Genomic DNA, 17,118 nt, shown 5'->3' with positions numbered 1-17,118 from the left:
ATCCTAGCACTCTGGGAGGCCGAGGTGGGTGGATCACTTGAGCCTAGGAATTTGAGACCAGCCTGGGTAACATACGGAGATCCCATCTCTATTTAAAAAAATAGCAGGGCACAGTGGCTCATGCTTGTAGTCCTATCACTTTCGGAGGCTGAGGTGGGCGGATCACTTGAGGCCAGGAGTTCGAGACCAGCCTGGCCAACATGGTGAAACCCTGTGTCTACTAAAAATACAAAAAATTAGCTGGGCGTGGTGGCAGGCACCTGTAATCCCAGCTACTTGGGAGGCTGAGGCAGGAAAATCGTTTGAACCTGGGAGGTGGAGGCTGCAGTGAGCCAAGATCCACCACTGCACTCCAGCCTGGGTAACAGAGTGAAATTCTGTCACTAAGTAAATAAATAGGTATAAATTTTAGGCTGGGCATGGAGGCTCACACCTGTAATCCCAACACTTTGGGAGGCCGAGGCAGGTGGATCACCTGAGGTCATGAGTTTGAGACCAGCCTGACCAACATGGAGAAACACTGTCTCTACTAAAAATACAAAATTAGCCTGGCGTGTTGGCATATGCCTGTAATCCCAGCTACGCAGGAGCCTGAGGCAGGAGAATCGCTTGAACCTGGGAGGCGGAGGTTGCGGTGAGCCGAGATGGTGCCATCGTACTCCAGCCTGAGCAATAAGAGCGAAACTCCATCTCTAAATAAATAAATAAATAAATAATTTATAGAAAGAACCATAGTGAGTTCAATCATGCTGGAAAATCCAGTGAAGTTAGATTAAAAGGAAAAAAGACCAGTGGCAGGGAAATTTGTTGGGAGGCTACTAAAGTAATCAAGGCAAGAAGTGATAAAAGCCTGAGCTAAGCAAATGGCAGTAATCAAAATTCAATTTCTACATTTGCATTGAAATTTTTCCCTATAGGAAGTGTTTGTAATGTAGCATGAGAATCATAAAATGAACATCATAATTATAATCTCTCAAGTCTGACTGCCTAGTCTTAATGTCCTGGTGACACTGCTGATGGTGAAAACTTGTTCTTTAAATTCTATGTGCCTCAGCTTTTTCATCTGCAAAACAGGTTAATGATAAAAATCTTTATCATATATTTTTATGATGATTAAAAGAGGTAATAAATATAAAACAATGCCTAAACAAGTTTATATAGTTTAGTACAATATAGTACACAGCAGCAAGAGAAACAGGAACGGTTATCTACTACTCATACTTGTACAATTGTTATTTTGGGTGTAGACAATGCTGACCTTCTACAAGTTTACATTGTTAACTATTACAGAAAGATATTTATCAATCCAAGATCAGAAAATACCCTGGGCAAAGGGTTTTTATTATAGATGCAAAACTGTTTTCTTTTAAAAACACTGAAAATTTTTTCTAGATGTATAGTTAACTTCCACGTGACTCCGAAAAAGTTGAAAATATTTTTGTTTCTGTGATTATATATATTATGAATAATAGGACCAATATCTTTCCAAGTAATACATGAAACTATTTATAAGCTGCTTTAAACCAGTTTGAACTAATAAATATTCAGAGTTGCTGGAAATAAAATCCCAGAACTTAAGAGATCATTCCTTTTGCAAAATCAGTGATAGCTTAATGATTGTCATCTCATATTTATGTAATAACATGTTAGAGTCCATAAAGAACGTGTTTACAACCTAATTATTGCCCTTTAGCATTTTAGCCTTTTAGTATTTTTACTATGTGTGTGTATATAGAGTCACGCATACACACAAATATATATACATACATTTTTTTTTTCTAAAAACACATATCACCTTAAGGACTTACATTTTATTTTTTGTTTGTTTTTCTTATGCAAAGGTGGAGGTTAGCTACAATATACTTCTCAAAAAAAACAGGCTTATTAGTATTTTAGTTTTTGTATTTAGATTCACAACATAGAAAAAATGTGAATAAGAAATTACAGGCCGGGCACAGTCGCTCACGCCTGTAATCCCAGCACTTTGGGAGGCTGAGGTGGGCAGAACATGAGGTTGGGAGTTCGAGACCAGCCTGACCAACACGGTGAAACCCTGTCTCTACTAAAAATACAAAAATCAGCCAGGCGTGGTGGCTCGGATCTGTAATCCAAGCTACTCAGGAGGCTGAGTCAGGAGAATCACTTGAACCTGGGAGGCGGAGGTTGCAGTGAGCCAAGATCGTGCCACTGCACTTCAGCCTGGGCAGCAGAGCGAGACTCCATCTCAAAAACAAAAACAAAATAAAACAGAAATTACAAAAATAGGCTGGGTGCAGTGTGGCTCGTGCCTGTAACCCCAGCACTTTGGGAGGCCAAGGTGGGTGGATGACCTGAGGTCAGGAGTTCCAGACCAGCCTGGCCAACATGGTGAAACTTCGCTTCTACTAAAACACAAAAATTAGCCAGGCATGGTAGCGCATGCCTGTAATCCCAGCTACATGGGAGGCTGAGGCAGAACGATCACTTGAACTTGGGAGGCGGAGGTTGCAGTGAGCCGAGATTGGGCCACTGTACTCCAGCGTGGGTAACAGGACACTCCATCTCGGAAAAAAAAAAAAAGAAATTACAAAAATATCAAAGACCAGAGGTTGTCCTTTGCGGTAAAAAGCAGTTTAAATACTTCAATCCATAAAAGACAATAATAGTAATGTTTCTATAGTTATCTTAAAAATCATTATGGAATCAAGTCACCAGGAAAAAAACTATGCTTGATACTTCTAACCAGGCGACTATTGTTTTGTTTCTTTTTCTTTCTTAAACTACGGTAGGTAGTAATGAACCAGTCTTTCTCAGAGCTATATACCAGAGAGTATTAAGTGAAAATATACATGAAGAATTAAGGATACTCTCAATCTTTTAAACAGTTTACTCTTCATATCATATTATTCTTCAAACTTGTCAGTCATTGTTCACAATATTCTCAAAGAATTCACATGAGGATACTCTTTTAAATCCATGAAAAATGGCCAGGCGTGGTGGCTTACACCTGTAATTCTAGCACTTTGGGAGGTCAAGGCAGGAGGATCACAAGGTCAGGAGTTTGAGACCATCCTGAGCAACATGGTGAAAACCTGTCTCTACTAAAAATACAAAAATTAGCTGCGCATGGTGACACATGCCTGTAATCCCAGCTACTCGGGAGACTGAGGCAAAAGGATCACTTGAACCCAGAAGTCGGAGGTTGCAGTGAGCGGAGATCGTGTCACTGCACTCCAGCTTGGTGATAGAGCGAGACTCTGTCTCAAAAAAAAAAAAAAGAATGTTCATTACAAAGTTTTGGAATGCTAACAGTAATAAGAATTGCAAACATTTCTAGAGCTAGTTGAAAATGTTAACAAAGCAAAACAAATGCACGAACGAAAACATAAAATAAGAAGCCAACCTAAAGGGATGTGGGAATGCAATACTTTCTTCTCTTTCTTCTCTTATCCTCTACCTTTCATGGGAGAGCAGAAAAGGAAAATAATAATAAAGAGAAAGAAGATGGCCGGGCGCGGTGGCTCAAGCCTGTAATCCCAGCACTTTGGGAGGCCGAGACGGGTGGATCGCGAGGTCAGGAGATCGAGACCATCCTGGCTAACACGGCGAAACCCCGTCTCTACTAAAAAATAGAAAAAACTAGCCGGGCGAGTTGGCGGGCGCCTGTAGTCCCAGCTACTCGGGAGGCTGAGGCAGGAGAATGGCGTAAACCCGGGAGGCGGAGCTTGCAGTGAGCTGAGATCCGGCCACTGCACTCCAGCCTGGGCGACTGCGAGACTCCGTCTCAAAAAAAAAAAAAAAAAAAAAAAAAAAAAAAAAAAAAGAAGATGATGAGAATAGGCCTATAAAAACCTGGAAAGAAAACAACCAGTAGGCAGGGCATGGTGGCTCACACCTGCAATTCCAGCACTTTGGGAGGCTGAGGTGGACAGAGCACTTGAGGCCAGGAGTTCAAAACCAGCCTGGCTAACACGGCGAAACCTCATCTCTACAAAAAAATAGAAAAATTAGCCGAGCATGGTGGCATGTGCTTGTAGTCCCAGCGACTCGGGAGCCTGGGAAGTCAAGGATGCAATCAGCCATGATTGGCCACTGCATTCCAGCCCGGGTGACAGAGCAAGAGTCTGTTTCAAAAACAACAAAAAAACAAAATAGAAGAAACTAGCCAGGCATGACAGCACACACCCGTAGTGCCAGCTACTTGAAAGGCTGAGGCAGGACGACCCCTTGAGCCCAGAAGTTTGAGGTTGCAGTGAGCTGTGTTCACGCCACTGCAATCCAGCCTGGGCAACAGGCTGGCTCCCAAAGTGCTGGGACTACAGGGGTGAGGCACTGTGCCCAGCTAAGTGGCTCTAATGTCAATATGAAATGCCAGTCTCTAATGTAATAATGAAATGTCATATTTCCTCGTTAATTTTAAATATTAATTAAAAATTGTTAGCTATGTGTTATGGAATTAAAGTTTTTATTGTTGTAATTGTGGTTTTCTTAAAAAATAGCAAATCTAAACCTAAATTGTTTGTTATGGTAGCCATTAGCCCCATATAATTATTAAGTATTTGAAATGTGATACACCAAATTGGGATGTCCTGTAAGTGTAAAGTACACACAGGATTTTAAAAACTTGATATAAAAATATAAAATATTTTATTAATATTTTAATATGGATTACATGTTGCAATAATAATATTTTGGATATACTGAGTTAAAATACATTTTAAAATTAAATTCACCTGTTTCTTTTTAATTTTAAAAAGGTGGTTAACAGAAAATTTTAAACTATATGTGGCTCATATTATATTCCTATTGGACTTTAGGCAGTTTAGACTTTTAGGCAGTTTCCCCTCTTCTAAAATGCCCTAAATCAAGATTATATTCAGCTATAAGCATTCTTTCCTACATGGTTCAGTAGCAATAATGGCACACAACTGTGTTAAAATACAAGCTTCACGGTATGGCAGTTCAAATGGTAGCAAGAACTTAGAGAAACCAGACTCCTCATACAGTACTGCTGGACAAAACAATCCAGCAATGCCTAATACATTTAAAATGTACTTATATCAATCTGACATTTCCACTTCTAGAAACATATCCAAAAAACCTATGAACATACGCACAAGGAGACATGTCCAAACTAGCATTATCTGTAGAGCAGAGGTCACCAAGCCACCCACCAAGATTTTGTACTCTTTTTCCATAATGTAGAGTTGTTTCTTGGAATCAACTGCCAAGTCAGCAATTCATTTCCCAGCCCCCTTTTTTAGGAAATGTAAGTCCCAGGTGGTGTCATATGACTTGAATTCTAGCCAGTGGAAAATGAACAGAAGTGATATATGCCACTTCTAAGGACTGGCCCTTAAAAACCTCCAAACACCATCCTCCACTCTCTTATGTTTGCTGGATGAATGCTGATACCTAGAGCAACGTTGGAAACCACAGGTTAAAAAGGACAGAGTCTCCATCAGCCTGGGTTCCTTAATGACTTCACAGAACACAGCTCCTTCTTCTCCACTGAAGGAACTCTATATGGGCAAGAAATAAACTAAAATTATGTTAAGCCTTTGAGATTTTGGGATGTATCCATTAGAGCAGTCAGTATTAACTTAATATATGTGTAAAAATTAAAAACAGCCAGGCGCAGTGGCTCAAGCCTGTAATCCCAGCACTTTGGGAGGCCGAGACGGGCGGATCACGAGGTCAGGAGATCAAGACCATCCTGGCTAACACAGTGAAACCCTGTCTCTACTAAAAAATACAAAAAATTAGCCGGGCATGGTGGCGGGCACCTGTAGTCCCAGCTACGCGGGAGGCTGAGGCAGGAGAATGGTGTGAACCTGGGAAGTGGAGCTTGCAGTGAGCCGAGATCACACCACTGCACTCCAGTCTGGGCAAGAGAGTGAGACTCCATCTCAAAAAGAAAATAAATAAATAAATACAAAAAAATAAAAATAAAAAATAAAATAAAATAAATTAAAAACAACTGACATGTCCATCAATAGGAGATTGGATAAATCATAGTATAATCATACTATAGAATGATATATAGTAGCTACAATGGAAGAGCTAGATCTACATCTATCAACATGAGTTTTTTTTTTAAGTTTAACCTCAAAATAGCTAGTTACCAAACCAATTTTTTAAACACATTTGTTGATCATACAAATTCATATGTAATAAGTAAGGGTGGGGGAATTATAAGCTCTTAACTTTTATGTTTCTTACACTTGCATTATCAATATTATGTTTAACCCATGATTTTGTCATAGAAACTTTTTTTTTTGAAACAAGGTCTCACTCTGTTACCCAGGCTGGAGTGCAGTGACATGATCATGGTTCACTGCAACCTCAACCTCCTGGGCTCAAGCAGTCCTCCCATCTCAGCCTCCTGAGTAGCTGAGCTAAGTTTTATATTTTATTTGTAGAGATGAGGTTTTGCCATGTTGCCCAGTCTGGTCTCAAACTCCAAGACTCAAGCAATCTGCCTGCCTCAGCCTCCCAAAGTGCTGGGATTAGAGGAATGAGTCACCAAGCCCGGCCATCTTACAGGAACTTTTAAAGTCAATTTTCCATTTCATGAGGGTTAATTTTGTTAAAACCACAAAATATAATCCATAAATCCATTACTCAGGTACAGATAAACTATAATAATAATGGCCTAAAAACTGGAGAAAGGATGCCACAGTCAACCCCCATGAGCTGTGGAATTTGCACTCCCTCAGAATACCTCACTTACTATGCTTCACATGAAATCAGTTGTCAGAACAAGTTGTCAATCTCAATAAATATGTCGAATATTAATAGCACTTAATTTCATATGTTATATACAAATAAACAGATTCTAATGTTTTCTTCCTTTGCCCCAATGAAGTATTTTAGGTGTAATTCACTTTGGAGACCTCTGGTCTAGTGACAAGAGATATAAATATTTGTTGACAAAAAATAATAAATTAAACCAAGTACTTACAAGAGGAATGGCATTGGGTATTACGGAAAGGAACACAGAAGGGACCCCAACTCATTATGAGTGTGAGGACGGTAAACAAAGGCTTCCTCAAGGAAGAGGTGTTAAACAAAGAACTACAAAATGGGAAGAGATTGGATTGTGTTGGGAGTGGCTTTTGGGGGAACACAGTATTCCAAGCAGAGGGAAAAATATACTATGTGCAAAGGTACAGAGGCAAAAGAGAACACAATACATTCAAACAAATACATTCGTTTAATATAGCTGAAGTGGAGTTTCTGGAGGAGTAGAGTTGGGATGAAGTGGGTGGATAGTGATGCCAGAAATAAGATTAATGAAGTAACATTATAAGTCCTTACTTTTGGATTTTATCTAGAGGGCAAAGGAGAGATAGGTGATGAAGAATATGTAGTAAAAAATTTAACCTTGTCCAAAGACAGGTCCAGATGTTGTCCCCAGCTCCTGGGAGGTAGCCTCTAAACCCCTGGAATTTCTGGAGTAATATGAGTACTCTTACTATTCATGATGGGTCCCTTGAACCACATAGTATGAGCCTAACCTCTGGAGAGGGTAGACTGGAAACTGAGTTCAACCATGCAATCAATCAATAAATCTCAATGAAAACTCTGCTGAGGTAAGAGGATCATTTGAGCCAGGAGTTTGAATCCAGTGTAGGCAATATAATGAGACCCCATCTCTTTAAAAAACAAAACAAAACACAAACTCTATACACACCAAAGTTTAGGTGAACTTCTTGGGTGGGCAATACCCTGTATATATTTCCATACATCCATACATTCATGCTGGGAGGGTATGGAATGTATATTCCCTGAGAACAATGGAAGTTTCATATCTCCAACAACTCTCTTCGACTATACCCTAAGCATCTTTCTTCCTTTGACTGGTTCTAATTTGTAGCTTGTCTTTATAATGAACTGTATCCCTAAGTGTAATAGCTTTCAGTGACTTCTATGAGTTTTTCCAGTGCATTACTGAATCTGAGGATGGTTTGGGGAAACCCACAAACAGGAAGTTGCTGTCAGAAGTGAGGATGGTCTTGTGTAGCCTCTTCATTTGAAATTTGTAGTTGCACCCTAACCCCTTACAATAGGATCAGAAGTCTTGGGCAGACTTGGCAGTATGGAAGACTGTGCCCTTAACCTTACAGTTTGGCTAACTCTGGGTAAAGGGTAAAAATGTTTAACCAGTGTGACAATTAAACATTTTGTCTACACTGGGGAAAATATATTGCAGAAGGGTAAGACTGGCAAGAGATGACAATGACAGTGGGAATGGAGAAAGACATATTTAAGAGATATTTATAAGGTAGAATTAACAAGATTTGACTGAATGTGAGAGATGAAAGGAGAAGTCAGGGATGGACCCACCAGAAAGAGTATCAGGTTTTAGTTTTGTTTGTTTTGGGGGCAGTAAAGAGGGCTGGAGGACTGAATTCTGTTTTAGACAGTTTAATCTGAGGAAAATTTGATATCTAGGTAAAGCTGTTCCAGCAATCAAAGCAAGGATGAAGATAGAGTCAGGAGCCTTTAGCGTAACTACAATAACTAAAGTCATGTGAGAGATTGATATTGACTAGGGACAAATAAGTCAACCAGACAAGAGAAGGTCAAGGACAGAACACCAACATTAAAGGGGTAGGCAGAATATTAAAAGCTCACAGAGAAGAAGTGGGGTAGCCTGAGAAGCAGGAGAAAAACCTGGAAAGCATGATTAACAATGAGTGGTATTTTTCCTTTTTTTGCTTATGTGAATGTTCTCCACTCCTTTATTTAAATGTGAATGTTTATTTTTGAATGAGAAAAAATGTGCAATTTAAAAATAGGTATTATAGAATATGCATCCATGTATTTCCCATTTATATATTTGTAAATTAGATAAAGTTTAATGATTTTCTGACCTAATCCAAAGTCATTAATGATTCACACAATTCAATGTAACTGAATTATTAGCCTCTATAACCAGCAATTTTCTTTTCCAAGACATTTTTAAAGTGTCCACCCTCATTATTACTGCAAGCCATCTGGAACTACTTAACTTTGCCAGACTCTTGGGATACTGGTTTCCCCCTTGGGAAATCCAACTCAGACTAAATGAATAACTGAGGAAACAACTGTTCTGAAAATATGATGACAATATAGCTCTAATAACGACTTCATCTTCGTCTCATAGTCTACTGGTAAAATATGGAAAGAAAAAAGACTTCAGGGCCGGGCGCCATGGCTCACGCCTGTAATCCCAGCACTTTGGGAGGCTAAGGCGGCTGGATCACAAGGTCAGGAGATTGAGACCATCCTGGCTAACACAGTGAAATCCTGTCTCTACCATAAATACAAAAAATTAGCTGGGCGTGGTGGTGGGCGCCTGTAGTCCCAGCTACTGGGGAGGCTGAGGCAGGAGAATGGCGTGAACCCAGGAGGCGGAGCTTGCAGTGAGCTGAGATCAAGCCACTGCACTCCAGCCTGGACCACAGGGTGAGATTCCATCTCAAAAAAAAAAAAGACTTCAGAATATTTGTTTCTTCTGGATTAAAACAAATATGTTATCTGTAGTATTGTACAGAGAAATTAAATACAAAATATTGACCTACATAAACTAGACAGCCTTATATTCACATCTCCTGTAAGATCAGTTATACCCTTATTTACAAATTATCTCAAAGTTATAAAATCTCTCGCTTCCACCTTTTCAAAGGACAGTTTCTCCTTAACCTCAGAAATTCTCAGATTGTCATTGAAATTATTTTAATCTCTTGGGGGATTTAAATTTGGAGAAAGGAGTAAAACATAGGTAACTTTTTTTTTGAGACAAAGTCTCACTGTCACCCAGGCTGGAGTACAGTGGCTCACTACAGCCTCAACCTCCTGTGCTCAGGCAAGCCTCCCACTTCAGCTTCCCAAGTAGCTGGGACTACAGGTGCATGCCACCATGCCCAGCTAAATGTGATTTTATTATTTTATTTTGGTGGGGGAGTGGAAGGTGGGGGAACAAGGTCTTGTTCTGTCACCCAGGCTGGAATGGACAGCAGTAGGATCTTGGCTCACTGCAACCTCCGCCTCCTGGGTTCAAGCAATTGTTGTGGCTCAGCCTTTTGAGTAGCTGGGATTGCAGGCATGCGCCACCAGGTCCAGCTAATTTTTGTGTTTTTAGTAGAGACAGGGTTTTGCCATGTTGGACAGGCTGGTCTCAAACAGGTGATCGGCCCGCCTCAGGCTCCCAAACTTCTAGGATTACAGGCATGAGCCACTGCGTCCAGCAAAAACTGTTTTTTTAACCTGTTAAAGACCTTAAAGATACTTTACACGAACAAGCCAACCATTTTATATCTAAATAAAAATACATTAACAGCTTCTGTACAAAACACAATATAAATGATGAAATCTCTGATTTAAGGTGAAATATTTTCCAACTTTAATTTTGCTAGTTTTATTTCAAATCCAAACTTCTGTTCTCAACTAGATGGCCATTTTATCATTTCAGTTTTTTCTAGTTTATACCTATATCAAAATTAATTTTTTTTTTTTTTTTTTTTTTTTGAGACAGAGTCTCGCTGTGTTACCCGGGCTGGAGTGCACTGGCTCAATTTCGGCTCACTGCAACCTCCGCCTCTCTGGTTCAAGCGATTCTCCTACCTCAGCCTCCTGAGTAGCTGGGATTACAGGCGCGCAACACCACGCCCAGCGAATTTTTGTATTTTCAGTAGAGATGCAGTTTCACCATGTTGGTCAAGCTGGTCTCGAACTCTTGACCTCATGATCTGCCACCTCAGCCTCCCAAAAAGCTGGAATTACAGGAGTGAGCTACCGCTCCGGCCACTTACCCTTTCTATATGAAAAAACACATATCCTCTTGCCACCATCTTTAAATTTAAGTTTCATTAAAAAAAAAAAAAAAAAAAAAACCTTCTTACATGGCAAATGTTCAGGGTTGTACTAAACTAATGACCTTATTTGGACATTCTCTAAAGCTTGGATTGTGTTTAATTCTGCAAACTGCATTTGTAAAGGTAAGAATTAACTGTCAAGATAGAGCTAGTCTGCTGCTAAGATAAATACATTTAATAAACATTTCCATTTTATTTTAAGCAGGAAGCTTTATCTTTAAATAGTGTAAAAAATTACATCTCAGAAGCCCTTTTCTATGATAGTTTACAAAGACCAGATATACCCTAAAATGTTAATACTGTTTATCTCTGGGTGGTGGTATTACACACCATTTTATATTTTACATTTCTCAAAAAGCATTATTACCTTTCTAATTGAACAGTATTTAAAAATTAAATTTTAGATACCTTATATTCTGAGACATCAACACAGTTCACTTCTATAGAAGATTTGTTAAATGATTTTCCCCTATTGATAAACTGCTGCTTTAACAAGAGAATGATTTGATCAGGTGTCTATTAGCTTGGATGAAGACAAAACCGGTTTATTTTCCAGGCCCTTCTTTTATTTAGGCTTTTGAGAAAATCCCAAAAGTGAGTTTGAACTTAATTACAGTGAATCTTGCAGTAGTAAACTTTTTGGGTGGCCAGAGTAACACCTTTCATTACAACTATCAGCTGAATGGCAAAAGACTTTTCAGGTTTACCAATGTTTTCAGAGACTTACTAGTATTCTCCTCTGTCATTATTTCGGAACAATTCCATTAAAAAACGCAATTGTAAACCGTTTCTATTTCAGGCCTATAAAAACCAGAACTGGGATGAAAGGCAAAGCCTTGACCTTTCTATTTTAGACTTTCATCTGTGTAGCTAAGCCATCTGCTTTCTCCCCACCCCACCCCATCTACTTAATGGACTGAAAATACTGCACCTAATTGCAGTTTAATCAAAACAGCCTGACTTTTCCACTTTAATGAATTACGGCTCTTTCACCCGAAGGCTCGCTTGCAAAATTTTGCTTACCCTTCCCTCTCAATTCCTTCCCACCTCCCTCAATTATGAAATGTCAAATGTCTAAACTAAGAGAGTAGGCTCCCCTGTATGAAAACATCTAAAAAGCCCTTCGCTTTCAACATTGAGCACCTGACGGAAAATCTACTCCAGTATCTCATCTGGATATGGGGCCGGGAAAATCATCATTGTTGTTGCAGTTACGCAGGAGGCACCTAGCAGCTCAGACTAGAAAGGAGTCGCGTCTCTGCCGCCAAACAAGGCACTCTGCCCGGGAAAAGACAGACTGGGGTGGGAGGAAACCTCCGGGAGAAAGAATGGAGCTGGGAAGAAGAGGGAGCTCAAGCCTGGGAGGAAGGACCTTTCCAGTCAGGAAAGGGAAAGGTTGCGTGAAGTGGAGCTAGAAGCTGGGGGCCGAGGTGAAGGGGGATGAGGGGCCCGGGCCCAGCGGGAAGGCGCGGGGGCTCAGGAGAGCGGCTCCAGGGCCGGGCAGGAGGCGTGGGGGCCAAGGCGGGCGTGGGCAGCTCTCAGCCGACCGCCCGGGTCCGAGCAGCGGGGGCGCTTTCAGCGGGGGCAAGCGCGGGTGCGGGGGAGACGAGCAGAAAAGAGAGCAGTTTGAGGGGCCGAGGGAGCCGCGTCCGAGGCCAGCGCGGTGGGGACCGCGGGCCCACCCCCAGCCGAGCCCAGCTACTTAACTATTTGTAGAGCTGCTGCAGGCACAGGTCCAGGCTCTCGCCCTCCACCTCCTCGCGGGTGATGCGCTCTGACAGCGGCCGCGGCAGCGGGGGCAAAGGCGGTAGCTGGGGCTGCGGCGGCGGCGGCGGCACGGCCGAGTGCCCCGGGGCTGCTGCCGCCGCCGCCGCCTCCTCCTCCACCTCACCCTCAACCGCCGCCACCGCCTCCTCTTCCACCGCCTCCTCCTCGGGCTCCGGGTCTTGCTCCTGGTCCCCCTCTTCCGTCGCGACTACCGTGGCCGTCTCCTCCCCAGGTTCCTCTACTGAAGCCTCGGCCGCCTCAGATTCTACCAGTTCAGGTTCGGGCTCGGGCTCGGGCTCGGACTCGGGTTCGGGTTCGGGTTCGGGTTCGGGTTCCGGCTCCGGCTCGCCGCCGCCGCACGGTCCGCGAAACTCGCCCAGGAATAGCTCCAGGAAGCGCCGGTAAGTTTTCTCCTCAGGGATGCAGCCGGCCATCGCTGCTCATGCCCCGGGACAGACCGGGAAAAGGGTTGGGGGAAGCCCAGGAAGGGTAAGGGGCTGCTTTTGAGCCTCGGGCTCCCGCAAGGGCGGTTAAGGGCCGCACCGGCACGAGCAATCAGCACTAGGTTGCCTGGAGAGGGCTCCCGCAGGCGTGCGCGCCGCCGAGCACGGACGTGCGCGGCCCAATGGTGGAGCGCGCCGCCCCTCTCGGATCTGGAGGGAAAGTTGGTGGCGGGCGCGCGCAGGGTCCAGCGGCGGCCCACCCTTTATTCCTACCGAGAGCTCAGCCCACGCTGCCTAGAGACTGTCGCCATGGCAACCGGTTCTAATTAAGCATTGCAGGGTCCCTCCCGTCGAGTCCGCGGAGTCGAAAGGACACTCCACTCGCCCGCTCTCCAACTCTGAATGTCTTTATTGGCTGGATACCCTACCCTCACGTGGTTAAGAGTGAGCTAAGACATCTCTAAGTCTAGCTGTTGGTTCCCACTTGGGTTGCTTGGATCCCAATTGGATGTACTTCCGTTTCCTTATCTGTTCCTTGCCTTAGCGTATGTTTTGAAAGATACCACACTGCGAACACCTTTCGTTGTAGACAGTCTTTGAATAAGTAGTTTTCGGGCAGAGGGAGCCTCAAATACCTACCAAGTGATAAGTTCCTTTGCATACGTTCTCTCACTTGATTCTGTGAAGAAAGTGGTGTTACTCTCATTTCTTAAAAGGGAACTGAAAATTATGATATTAATAGTAATTTACTTGTTTCAAGGTCTCCAAACTTCCAGCCTTGGCGTTGGAGAACTCAGGCCGTTAGTCGCCAAAGCTTTCTGAAAGTGCATTTTTCCTTAACTCTGTCTCTGGAGATTCAACAGTGCAATTGTCTGTATAACACCTTATTTCTATTGGGCTTCATAGTTTACACATGGATTTCACCCCTTTAACCCTTACCACAATCCCTTGAGGTATAGGACATTACCGTTATGATTCCTTTTTTTTTTTTTTTTTTTTTTTGAGACAGTCTCGCTCTTGTCACCCGGGCTGGAGTGCAGTGGCGCGATCTCAACTCACTGCAACCTCCACCTCCTGAGTTCAAGCGATTCTCCTGCGTCAGCCTCCCAAGTAGCTGGGATTACAGGTGCCTGCCACCACCCTCGGTTAACTTTTGTATTTTTAGTAGAGACGGAGTTTCACCATATTGGCCAAGCTGGTCTCAAACTCTTGACCTCAGGTGATCTGCCCACCTCACCCTCTCAAAGTGCTGGGATTACAGGCGTGACCCACCATGCCGGCCAATTATTCCATTTTATAGGTGAGAAAACTGAGCCTTAAAGACATAGTGACTTTGCTCAAGGTCACATGCAAGTGATGCAACAAGGACTCAATCCAGGTCTTTTCACTGGATTCACCCACTTCAGTGGATTTTACCCATTAGTTTTCAGGTAACCAAGACTCCCCTCTTTAGTCTCTGCATAATGCATATTACACTTTTTTATATAATACGATTTTTTTTTTTTTTAAGACGGAGTTTCACTCTTGTTGCCCAGGCTGTAGTGCAGTGGCACAATCTTGGCTCACTGCAACCTCTGCCTCCTGGGTTCAAGTGATTCTACTGTCTCACCCTCCCGAGTAGCTGGGATTACAGGCGTGTGCCACCACGCCTGGCTAATTTTTTTGTCTTTTTAGTAGAGACACGGTTTCACCATGTTGTTCAGGTTGGTCTCGAACTCCTGACCTCAGATGATCCGCCTGCCTCGGCCTCCCAAAGTGCTGGGATTACAGGCATGAGCCACTGTGCCCGGCCAATAATATGTACTTTTTCTACATTTTGTTTGCTCTTCTTCTCCATCCCCCCAAGTCTCTTTTTTTCTTTCTTGGGTTGGAATTGAAATGACTTTAAGTGATTCTAATTTTCTTACCAAACTACACACAAACCTATTATTTTTAAGCCTTACTAAGGGAGTGGGAGAGAAAGAAGCTGTGTTGTTATACAGCTGTATAGATGATAGCATCATTACTGCAAACTGCCATGTCCATGGCAACATATAATTCAGTAAAAACATAGTGATTCTTTCTCTACTTTGAAAAACATGTTCTCACAAATTATCCACCCCATGCTCTCCATGTATTGTTTCTGGGTTTCAGTTGGATTTAGGGTCTGAAATATTGTTTCCAGTTATTAATGGCAGAAGAGGGAGTCTCTCTGCCAACTGTTTTCATATAATACTGTATTCTAAATCCCTGACCTGATACTGTTATTTTAAGATTAAGTGGGTTGAGCTCACTAATGTACATTATGGCATCATGTAAAACAGAGTTCCTCTCCCAGTTTGAGATTAAATAATACATGATAGAAAGAATATAGTAATTGCCTTGAGTCCTTTATATTTTTTTTCCCAAAGATAAATGGAAAGATCCAATAAATCTGTTTCCAGAAATGCTGAATGTATTTATATGCGTTTTGTTTAAAACATAACCAGTGTAGAGCAACTTCTCTATGAGGTGCCAAGAAAGTCTTTAAACTCCTCATTTGTCTTTGTTTTCAATCCACCTGTTCATTTCCATTTCAGAATGTCTAGAAAAGATTGACAAAACTTTTTAGACTGCAAACCTAAATGTCCACAATTTTACATTTCAACAACTGTTTAATATCTCACAATTTGACATAATGACATTTAGTTCAAGAGTACTTAGCTGTCAACTGTAACAATTCATATCAAGCTACGCCCTCCTACTTTGTAACATAGTTGCCTCCCTCATCTAGATGAGATTTATTTGTGACATTAATTTATGACTCAGCCCACATTTCAAAGGAAAGTGATATATGTTGGGGAAACAATACTACTAAGAGCAAAAGAAAAAGCCCACACCTCTACATTACTATAAATGAGAGGCGTGTTTGCTTATATTAATAAAGATATTCCTTCACAAAGATCAATATGGATCCTATTGCATCCATTTGACAAAGTAGCTTTGCCAGAAGGTAGCTGACAGCAGTGCTGAGATCTCAGAGCAGGTGTGTAGGATGATTTTGCCACTGTCAAGAAGTCTTTAGTAATTATTTTGCATTAGTTTGCTTTCTTTTTCAGCTCCTTTCCTATTACTTTCCTAATCCCCTTTCATTCTACTAAAAAAAAAAATATTGAGGGCTGGGCATGGTGGCTCACGCCTGTAATCCCAGCACTTTGTGAGGCTGAGGCAGGAGGATAGCTTGAACTCAAGAGTTCAAGACCAGCCTGGGCAACAAAGAAAAACCCTGTCCCTAAAATATATTTTTTAAAAAGGAAAGAAAATATTGTTATGAAAAGCTTAATTTTTTTTTTTTTTTTTGAGACAGAGTCTTGCTCTGTCGCCCCGGCTGGAGTGCGGTGGCTGGATCTCAGCTCACTGCAAGCTCCGCCTCCCAGGTTTACGCCACTCTCCTGCCTCAGCCTCCCGAGTAGCTGGGACTACAGGCGCCCGCCACCTCGCCTGGCTAGTTTTTTGTATTTTTAGTAGAGACGGGGTTTCACCGTGTTAGCCAGGATGGTCTCGATCTCCTGACCTCGTGATTCGCCCGTCTCGGCCTCCCAAAGTGCTGGGATTACAGGCTTGAGCCACCGCACCCGGCCAAGCTTAATGTATTTTTAAGGTATCAAATTTTTTTAGTTTTTTAAAATTTTTTCCTCATAAAAATTATTCTCCCTCTAACCCTTTGCTCTTTGGAGGAAATGTACAGTGTCCTTTTGTGGACATTCATAGTAATGATATTTATAAGGTTAAAAAGAATTGTTGAGTTTGGCAGTTTCTTATATAAAACAACAATTCCTCTCCCAGATATTTTATTCATGAGAAATAAAACATGTCCACCAAACACACATGCACTTGCACATGCCCCAAACACAAAAAAACTTGTACATAACTATTCACATAAGTTTCATTCATAATAGCTCAAACCTGGAAGCAACCCAGATGTCCATCAACAAGTGAACAGATAAAGTAGTGTATTCATATAATGGAATACTACTCAGCAATAAAAATAAATGAGCTGCTGATAAACACAACATGGATGAATTTCAAAAATATATTGAGCCAAAAAA

At 42.0% G+C, this 17,118-nt stretch overlaps 1 protein-coding gene across 1 annotated transcript in view; it reads right to left on the bottom strand.

Moving 5' to 3' along the window:
* PPM1E (protein phosphatase, Mg2+/Mn2+ dependent 1E) overlaps positions 1-13,289 on the bottom strand; it is a 233,411-nt gene extending 220,122 nt beyond the window's left edge. The window contains exon 1 of the mRNA XM_033183687.1: positions 12,549-13,289. Coding sequence (XP_033039578.1) covers positions 12,549-13,042 — 494 coding nt within the window. The 5' untranslated portion in view covers positions 13,043-13,289. The remainder of the gene's footprint in view (positions 1-12,548) is intronic.
* Positions 13,290-17,118: the final 3,829 nt, after the last annotated feature.

The sequence above is a fragment of the Trachypithecus francoisi genome, unplaced genomic scaffold (assembly GCF_009764315.1).
Source record: "Trachypithecus francoisi isolate TF-2019V2 unplaced genomic scaffold, Tfra_2.0 Lachesis_group20, whole genome shotgun sequence".
In the NCBI taxonomy this organism is placed as follows: domain Eukaryota; kingdom Metazoa; phylum Chordata; class Mammalia; order Primates; family Cercopithecidae; genus Trachypithecus; species Trachypithecus francoisi.
This window is presented reverse-complemented; position numbering and strand designations above follow the sequence as displayed.